Below are 10,938 nucleotides of genomic sequence, written 5' to 3'. Positions count from 1 at the left end.
GCCATTTTACCCCCTTTTCTTTCATCAACATTTCCATTACAACATATGTGTGTAGCAGTGTTGAATGGAACATCATCACAGCACCAGTTATTGCCTTCAACTCCACTTGGAACAATTTTATCTATGCAACATATATGTGTTTCAATATTGTAGCCTTTTCCGTGGCAACATCCAGCGCTGTCGACACCTCCTACATCATAAGCTTCCCCGTTACAACAAATTTCTTTAGCTGGGTTAAATGTGGTTTTAGTTCCACAGCATTCTCTATCATCATCTTCATTTTTGTTTCTCACGTCACCTTTATTACAACATAGTTGCGACATTGTAGAGTAGCTTTTGTCTTTACAACACGACGTAAACTCACCGTCTGTTCTCAATCTTGGAACACCTTCACAGCATATTTCTTTACTCATATTAACTGTAGTGTCTCCACAACACATGTCGGCATCGGGTGAATGTTTTGTCACGATGGTTCGTCCACAGCATAACGACAAAGTTGAATTGAAGCTTACCTCGTGACAGCATTGAGTGTTTCCCCCATACTTCGGTTGTATATTGCCTTCACAGCAAACGTTTAGCTTTGTATTGAAAGGTTTATTGCCACAACACCAGTTGTCATTTTCATCACGTTTAGCTGTCACAGTGGTTCCATCACAGCAGATTGATTCACTTCTGTTGTAACTCTTATCTAGGCAACAACCAGTACGTGGCCCGTAATAATCATTTGTTACACCCAAGCAGCACACTTCTGTCTCATAGTTGAAAGTACTGTCACCACAACAGCCGGTATCTTCGGGACTGGCTTTCTGAACAATATTCCCATTACAGCAAACTGAATTTCTCATGTTGTAACTCTCCGAACCACAGCATTTTCCATTTCTTCCATATCCTTTGTTTGTAACACCCTCACAACATATATCGTCCTTTGAGTCCATAGAGCTTTTTCCGCAGCATTCATCATGACTAAGATCAACTTTCGTTATAACTTCTCCGTCACAACATAACTCAGACATTATATCAAAGCTTTTCTTGTCACAACAGTCAGTAAAAGGTCCACCTTTCTTTGGCTGCGCGACACCCTCGCAGCATATTTCGTTTATACTGTCGTACGTTGAGTTTCCACAACAATGATCATCATCATTATCTTTTTTATCGACAACATCTTTGTCGCAACATACTTGTGTAACCGCGTTGTAACTCCTAAGTATACAACACTTAGTATTGTCTCCATATTTTGGCTGTGGATTGATTCCTCCACAGCAAACCTCATCATCAGGATTATATGTTTTGGTCTTACCGCAACACATTGTATCATTGTCTTTTGTTTTTTCAGTCACGTTCTTGTCGCAACATATGTGGGTTTGGGAGTTGAAACTGTATTGTGAGCAACATCTTGCCATTTTACCCCCTTTTCTTTCATCAACATTTCCATTACAACATATGTGTGTAGCAGTGTTAAATGAAACATCATCACAGCACCAGTTATTGCCTTCAATTCCACTTCGAACAATTTTATCTGTACAACATATATGTGTTTCAATATTGTAGCCTTTTCCGTGGCAACATCCAGCGCTGTCGACACCTCCTACATCATAAGCTTCCCCGTTACAACAAATTTCTTTAGCTGGGTTAAATGTGTTTTTAGTTCCACAGCATTCTCTATCATCAACCCTCTTTTTGTTTCTCACGTCACCTTCATTACAACAGAGTTGCGACATTGTAGAGTAGCTTTTGTCTTTACAACACGACGTAAACTCACCGTCTGTTCTCAATCTTGGAACACCTTCACAGCATATTTCTTTACTCATATTAACTGTAGTGTTTCCACAACACATGTCGGCATCGGGTGAATGTTTTGTCACGATGGTTCGTCCACAGCATAACGACAAAGTTGAATTGAAGCTTACCTCGTGACAGCATTGAGTGTTTTCCCCATACTTCGGTTGTATATTGCCTTCACAGCAAACGTTCAGCTTTGTATTGAAAGGTTTATTGCCACAACACCAGTTGTCATTTTCATCACGTTTAGCTGTCACAGTGGTTCCATCACAGCAGATTGATTCACTTCTGTTGTAACTCTTATCTAGGCAACAACCAGTACGTGGCCCGTAATAATCATTTGTTACACCCAAGCAGCACACTTTTGTCTCATAGTTGAAAGTACTGTCACCACAACAGCCGGTATCTTCGGGACTGGCTTTCTGAACAATATTCCCATTACAGCAAACTGAATTTCTCATGTTGTAACTCTCCGAACCACAGCATTTTCCATTTCTTCCATATCCTTTGTTTGTAACACCCTCACAACATATGTCGTCCATTGAGTCCATAGAGCTTTTTCCGCAGCATTCATCATGACTAAGATCAACTTTCGTTATAACTTCTCCGTCACAACATAACTCAGACATTATATCAAAGCTTTTCTTGTCACAACAGTCAGTAAAAGGTCCACCTTTCTTTGGCTGCGCGACATCCTCGCAGCATATTTCGTTTATACTGTCGTACGTTGAGTTTCCACAACAATGATCATCATCATTATCTTTTTTATCGACAACATCTTTGTCGCAACATACTTGTGTATCCGCGTTGTAACTCCTACGCATACAGCACTTGGTATTGTCTCCATATTTTGGCTGTGGATTGATTCCTCCACAGCAAACCTCATCATCAGGATTATATGTTTTGGTCTTACCGCAACACATTGTATCATTGTCTTTTGTTTTTTCAGTCACGTTAGTGTCGCAACATATGTGCGTTTGGGAGTTGAAACTGTCTTGTGAGCAACATCTTGCCATTTCACCCCCTTTTCTTTCATCAACATTTCCATTACAACATATGTGTGTAGCAGTGTTAAATGAAACATCATCACAGCACCAGATATTGCCTTCAACTCCACTTCGAACAATTTTATCTGTGCAACATATATGTGTTTCAATATTGTAGCCTTTTCCGTCGCAACATCCAGCGCTGTCGACACCTCCTACATCATAAGCTTCCCCGTTACAGCAAATTTCTTTAGCTGGGTTAAATGTGTTTTTAGTTCCACAGCATTCTCTATCATCAACCCTCTTTTTGTTTCTCACGTCACCTTCATTACAACATAGTTGCGACATTGTAGAGTAGCTTTTGTCTTTACAACACGACGTAAACTCACCGTCTGTTCTCAATCTTGGAACACCTTCACAGCATATTTCTTTACTCATATTAACTGTAGTGTTTCCACAACACATGTCGGCATTGGGTGAATGTTTTGTCACGATGGTTCGTCCACAGCATAACGACAAAGTTGAATTGAAGCTTACCTCGTGACAGCATTGAGTGTTTCGCCCATACTTCGATTGTATATTGCCTTCACAGCAAACGTTCAGCTTTGTATTGAAAGGTTTATTGCCACAACACCAGTTGTCATTTTCATCACGTTTAGCTGTCACAGTGGTTCCATCACAGCAGATTGATTCACTTCTGTTGTAACTCTTATCTAGGCAACAACCAGTACGTGACCCGTAATAATCATTTGTTACACCCAAGCAGCACACTTTTGTCTCATAGTTGAAAGTACTGTCACCACAACAGCCGGTATCTTCGGGACTGGCTTTCTGAACAATATTCCCATTACAGCAAACTGAATTTCTCATGTTGTAACTCTCCGAACCACAGCATTTTCCATTTCTTCCATATCCTTTGTTTGTAACACCCTCACAACATATGTCGTCCTTTGAGTCCATAGAGCTTTTTCCGCAGCATTCATCATGACTAAGATCAACTTTCGTTATAACTTCTCCGTCACAACATAACTCAGACATTATATCAAAGCTTTTCTTGTCACAACAGTCAGTAAAAGGTCCACCTTTCTTTGGCTGCGCGACACCCTCGCAGCATATTTCGTTTATACTGTCGTACGTTGAGTTTCCACAACAATGATCATCATCATTATCTTTTTTATCGACAACATCTTTGTCGCAACATACTTGTGTATCCGCGTTGTAACTCCTAAGTATACAGCACTTGGTATTGTCTCCATATTTGGGCTGTGGATTGATTCCTCCACAGCAAACCTCATCATCAAGATTATATGTTTTGGTCTTACCGCAACACGTATCATTGTCTTTTGTTTTTTCAGTCACGTTATTGTCGCAACATATGTGCGTTTGGGAGTTGAAACTGTCTTGTGAGCAACATCTTGCCATTTCACCCCCTTTTCTTTCATCAACATTTCCATTACAACATATGTGTGTAGCAGTGTTAAATGGAACATCATCACAGCACCAGTTATTGCCTTCAACTCCACGTGGAACAATTTTATCTGTGCAACAGATATGTGTTTCAATATTGTAGCCTTTACCGTCGCAACATTCAGCACTGTCGACACCTCCTACATCATAAGCTTCCCCGTTACAGCAAATTTCTTTAGCTGGGTTAAATGTTTTTTTAGTTCCACAGCATTCTCTATCATCAACCCTCTTTTTGTTTCTCACGTCACCTTCATTACAACAGAGTTGCGACATTGTAGAGTAGCTTTTGTCTTTACAACACGACGTAAACTCACCGTCTGTTTTCGATCTTGGAACACCTTCACAGCATATTTCGTTACTCATATCAACTGTAGTGTTTCCACAACACATGTCGGCATCGGGTGAATGTTTTGTCACGATGGTTCGTCCACAGCATAACGACAAATTTGAATTGAAGCTTACCTCGTGACAGCATTGAGTGTTTCCCCCATACTTCGGTTGTATATTGCCTTCACAGCAAACGTTCAGCTTTGTATTGAAAGGTTTATTGCCACAACACCAGTTGTCATTTTCATCACGTTTAGCTGTCACAGTGGTTCCATCACAGCAGATTGATTCACTTCTGTTGTAACTCTTATCTAGGCAACAACCAGTACGTGGCCCGTAATAATCATTTGTTACACCCAAGCAGCACACTTCTGTCTCATAGTTGAAAGTACTGTCACCACAACAGCCGGTATCGTCAGGACTGGCTTTCTGAACAATATTCCCATTACAACAAACTGAATTGTTCATGTTGTAACTCTCCGAACCACAGCATTTTCCATTTCTTTCATATCCTTTGTTTGTAACACCCTCACAACATATATCCTCCTTTGAGTCCATAGAGCTTTTTCCGCAGCATCCATCATGACTAAGATCATCTTTCGTTATAACTTTTCCGTCACAACATAACTCAGACATTATATCAAAGCTTTTCTTTTCGCAACAGTCAGTAAAAGGTCCACCTTTCTTTGGCTGCGCGACACCATCGCAGCATATTTCGTTTATACTATCGTACGTTGAATTTCCACAACAATGATCATCATCATAATCTTTTTTATCGACAACATCTTTGTCGCAACACACTTGTGTATCTGCGTTATAACTGTTAAGTATACAGCACTTGGTATTGTCTCCATATTTTGGCTGTGGATTGATTCCTCCACAGCAAACCTCATCATCAGGATTATATGTTTTGGTCTTACCACAACAGCATGTATCATCATCGCTCTCCTTTTCCACAACACCCTTCTCACAACACAGTTGCTTTGCTGGATTAAAGCTGACAGTGTCGCAACACTGCGTAGAGGATCCTGCGACAAGAGGCTGCGGTGAATGGTTGCAGCATATCTGTTCCTTTGTGTTAAAACTTACATTTCCACAACATAAGTTGTCGTCCTCATCAACTTTGGTAACAACACGACCTTCGCAGCAAATTTGTTTAATTGGATCGAATGCTTCTTCCAGACAGCATTTTGTCATCTCCGCTCCAACACGTATTCGTACTTTGCCATCGCAACAAATCTCAGATTTGGTGTTCATGGATGTATCACCACAACAACAATCATCTTTAGAATTATGTTTCTCCCTTACGTCATTATTATCACAGCAAATATGAGTTTTGACGTTATGGCTTTCATCGCCACAACAGGAATACATTCTGATTGGTCCTGGTTGTGGGTTGCCATTACAGCAAATCTGGCTACTGGCATCAATAGTTCTATTGCCACAACAACCATCGTCCTGCTCGTTTATCTTTCCTATGACTTCATTGTGGCAACACACATGCGTTTTCTGATTAAAGCTCTTCTTACCACAGCACTGTGTGTCAGACCCATATCCAGGATTCGGTACATTTTCACAGCATATATCCGTCTTGCTGTTCAAGGTTTTATAGTCGCAACAACAGTCATCGTCTGGTGATGATTTGTTTGATAATCTCATACCATCACAGCATACCTTATTAGCTGAATCATAACTCTTATCAAGGCAACAAAGCGTGTCGTCTCCGGCAACTCTCGGTTGTCTTACATCATTACAACATATATGGTCGGATGCATGCATCGTGCTGTCACCACAGCAAACGTTGTCTCTTTCATTCTCCTTTGCTATTACTTCTGAATCATTACAACAAATATGTGTTCTTTCGTCGTAAACATTTGAACCACAACAGTCACCAAACTCAGGATCAACAGCTTGCGGAACACCTTTGCAACACAGCTCCGTTTGACTATTTACAGAACTGTCATCCCCACAACAGCCGTCGTCGTTGTCATTTTTCTTTTCTCTAACTTTTCCGTAACAACACAAATGCGTTAGTGTATTATAACTATATTCATTACAACACGTGTAAGTTCTACCGCCAGGCTGAACATTTCTATTGCAACACATCTGTTTTGTATTCATTGTACCGTTTCCACAACACATTGTATCCTTTACGTCATCCTTTTCAACGGTATTGCCATCACAACAAATATGAGTCGAAGGATTATAGCTGTTTTTATTGCAGCACTTTGTATCTTCTGGATCCGGTGTTCGTTTTGGTTGTTTGTATAAGCCTTGACAGCAAATATGTTTCTTCATATTGTATGTTGTGTCACCACAACACCATTTATCCTCTGGTTCTGCTACAACTACCATCCGGTTTTCACAGCAGATGTGCGTTTCTGTGTTATAGCTCTTGTCGACACAACATGCCCATGTCGGCCCGCCAGGTTGTGTAGTGTTTTCACAACAAAGCTCATCCTCAGTATTAAATGTGTTTACTCCACAACAGCAGTTATCATCCGCGGAATCTTTCTCGTGAACATGTATTCCGTTGCAGCACAACGATATTTCTGGGTCGTAACTAACATTCCTACAACACCTGGTATCAGGACCAGCACACCGTGGTTGTTTATTTCCCTCACAGCATATGTGATCTGTTCCATTTGCCGAGACATAACTTCCGGGTTTGCCACAACAGCAATCGTCATCCTTTTCTTCTTTATCAATGATATAATGTTCATCATGATCTCCGCAACATATTTGTGTTTTACTGTCATAGCTTACTCCGTGGCAACAATGAGAATATGGACCACCAGGTTGAGCCCTTCCATCACAACATATCTCGTTGTCTGTATCTACAGTTCCATTACCACAGCACATGTCATCTTTCCTGGATCTCTTTGGACGTGGGTTCCAATCTCCATTTTTATCACGGCAGCATATTTCCTTTCTTGCATCAAAGCTTTGCTTACTACAACACTGTGTTAATTCGCCACCGTCCCTTTTATCGACTTCACCGTCACAACATATTTGAGTGTCGGAATTCATAGGTTCATTCGCACAACAGACATTGTCGTCGGCAGAATTTTTTTTAATCAGGTCTGTGCCATTACAACATAAATATTCGTCTATATCATAACTCTTTAATCTGCAACATCTGGTTTCCGGCCCTGCTACAGCAGGTTGTGGTTTACCAAAGCAGCAAACTTCTGTTTCTGTGTTCATTGAAGTATCATTACAACACCAATTGTCGGAGACTTTGGATTTCTTGACCAGGCTGCATTCACAACAAATCTGGTTTCTGGTGTCATACGATTGACCACAGCAGCAGTCTGTAAATTCCAGTGATCCCCTGATGGGAACTGGACCATCTTTGCAACATATTTTTTCTGAAGAATCCATTGTTGTATCAATACAGCAACAGTCGTCGTCATCGTTCCGTTTGTCTCTGACTCCGTCTCGTTCACAGCAAATTTGTTTTTTTGTGTTATATGCGACAGTACCACAACAATCAGTATATTCTCCACCGATTCTTGCTTGCCGGACGCCTTCGCAACATATTTCATTTCTTGTATTCATTGACTCGTCTCCACAGCAACAGTCATCGTCAGGTGAATTCATTTTGTAAATGCTTTCATTACAACATATATGCGTACCCATATCAAAACTTTTATTGTCACAGCATAGTGTCCGGTCCCCGTATCTTGGCTGTTTCACTTTTCCATTACAACAAACGTGCTTTCTCGTGTTGTACGTTTCATCACCACAACACCATTTATCATCTATGTCCGTCTTCTCCAATAAATCACCGTGACAGCAAATCATGTTCTCCATATCGTAACTAATAGTGCCGCAACATTTTGTCGTATCTGGATCACCGTAGGCGGACTGAACGACCATGTCACAACACACCTGGGTGTTTGTGTCGTATGGATCATCTGCACAGCACCAGTTGTCCTCGGGTTTTTCTTTCTTTACCATTTTGTTTTCACAACACATATGTGTTTGTGGGTTGTAGCTGTTCTTGTCGCAACACATCCAGTTGGACCCACTAACAAACTGTGGCTTTCCCAGACAACATATCTGATCTTCTGTGTTCATAGTAGTTTTACCACAACAACAATCGTCCTTCTTGGATACTTTCTCAACCACCTTTTTATCGCAGCACATGGAATCCTTCATACCGTAGCTTTCATCGCCACAGCAACCTGTTTGTTGCCCTTTATATTTCATTTGACGTTTCCCTCGGCAACATACAAAGTCTTTCGAGTTCATTGTAGTGTTTCCACAACAACAGTCATCATCTTCATCGACCTTTAGAACAATTCGGTTTTCACAGCACACATACATTTTCGAGTCAAAACTTTTCCTGTCACAACAAAAGTAGAAATCATTCTCCTTCGGCTGAGGTGTGTCCTGGCAACACATTTCTTCTTTGGAGTTCATAGTTGTATCTCCGCAACAGCAGTTGTCGTTCGGCAACCTTTTAGTCTTTTTCATTTTTCCGTCACAACACATGAACGCATTAGGATCGTAGCTTTCGTCCATGCAGCATTTTGTGTCCTTTCCTGCAGGTGCTGGCTGAACCACGTTCATGCAGCAAATCTCGGCATCATTATCATATGTTGTGTTTCCACAGCAACAATCATCTTCTGTATTCCGCTTCGGCCTCACTTTCATATCACAACACATTTCGTCCCTGGAGTCATACGCTTTGTCATCACAGCATTTTGTGAATTCTCCACCCTCTTTTGGCTCAGAATTTCCTTTACAGCATATCATGGTGTTGGCATTCATCGTTGTACCGCCACAACAGCAATCATCATCCGGTCTTCGTTTAGGCACAAGTTCCATGTTGCAACATAGTTGTTCTCTTGTGTCGCCCGCATCATCTCCACAACAAAATCCATAATCAGTATCAGAAACCCCAATTGGTTTTCCTTCACAGCAAATTTCGTTTTGAGTATCCATTGTAGCTTTTCCACAGCAGTAGTCATCTGATGGCGTGCGTTTGTCGACCACGTCACCAGTGCAACACATCTGCAGTCTTTCATTGAAGCTTTTATTTCTGCAACAAAACGTATTTTCGACTGATGTTACAATTGGCTGTTTATTTCCTCTGCAACATATATGCAAATTAGTGTTGATACTGATATCCCCGCAACACCAATTGTCCTTAGAGTCGAGTTTCGGTACTACGCGATTTTCACAGCATATATCTTTGTCGGGGTTATAACTAAGTTGCCCACAACACCTCGTTTTGCCAGAAGCTTCTAATGACTGCGGAACACCTTCGCAGCAAATTCCTTCAAGTGTATTCATTGTAGTATTGCCACAACAACAGTTATCGTCTTTGCGCGCCTTTGTTTCAATTTTGTTTCCATCACAACATATTTCCTTATTGGTGTCTATGATTATTTTTTCATTACAGCAAACCATGGTATTTGGAAACACCCTTCCATCGCAGCAAATTTCAGTTTTAACATTGAAGCTATTCTTATTGCAGCATCTTGTTCCTTCTTTAAGCATAGGCCCTGGTTCTCCATTGCAACACATTTCCGTTCTCGGATCGTACGAAACGTCTCCACAGCAACCGGTATGTTTTTTTTTACTCTTTTTCATTACTTTATTGTGGCAACACAGCTCTTTCTTAGCGTGATAGCTCTTTTGTCCGCAACATCTCGTAATGCTCTTACGTCCTTTAGCAAGCGACTGAATTGAACCTTCGCAACAAATAAATTTTTGAGATTTAAAGCTCTTCTTTTCACAACACTGTGTACCGTTTTTAAATTTCGGCTGTACCTCATCGTCACAGCACACTTCCTTATTAGGCGAGAACGCCTCGTCCCCGCAACAACAACTGTCAGACTTCCTTGTTTTCTTCGCAAGTTTCGTATTGTCACAGCAGACATGTGTATCCGGATCAAAACTCCGCGTTTTGCAGCAGCGGGTCATGTTTCCTGCGACACGTGGCAGCACGTTGCCATTGCAGCATATGGATGCTTTCGGGTCATAATTTTTGTCCCCGCAGCACGCCGATATGTCCCCGCCAACTCTGTCTTGCAGTTTGTCATCACAACATATTCGATCTTGCGGGTCAAATGCCTGTGCCTTACAGCAGCAGGTCAGGTTGCCAACAATAGCAGGGACCAGTTTTCCTTCACAACAGGCTTGCTTATTGTTGTCAAAGAACGGCTTTTCGTGCATTCCATCACAGCTGTAACAATTAGGGTGGATGTGTGGGGGAAACAACATTCCTGCAAAAACAACCAAACTCGTGTGTTTATACATCTACAAGGAAAACCGCTTTTGCGACAGTCATTGACGATGCCGCTCTGCTGAGTGGTATTCAATATGCAACTTTAGCTAATCTAAGGGCCTTACATCACAGACTTTG

General features: G+C 41.2%; 1 protein-coding gene across 1 annotated transcript in view; it reads right to left on the bottom strand.

Annotated features, from left to right (window-relative positions):
• LOC128216055 (uncharacterized) overlaps positions 1-10,938 on the bottom strand; it is a 33,487-nt gene that overhangs the window by 62 nt on the left and 22,487 nt on the right. Inside the window, exon 4 of the mRNA XM_052922648.1 lies at positions 11-10,798. Within this exon, the coding sequence (XP_052778608.1) occupies positions 11-10,798 (10,788 nt within the window). The remainder of the gene's footprint in view (positions 1-10; positions 10,799-10,938) is intronic.

The sequence above is a fragment of the Mya arenaria genome, chromosome 14 (genome assembly GCF_026914265.1).
Source record: "Mya arenaria isolate MELC-2E11 chromosome 14, ASM2691426v1".
Lineage (NCBI taxonomy): Eukaryota > Metazoa > Mollusca > Bivalvia > Myida > Myidae > Mya > Mya arenaria.
This window is presented reverse-complemented; position numbering and strand designations above follow the sequence as displayed.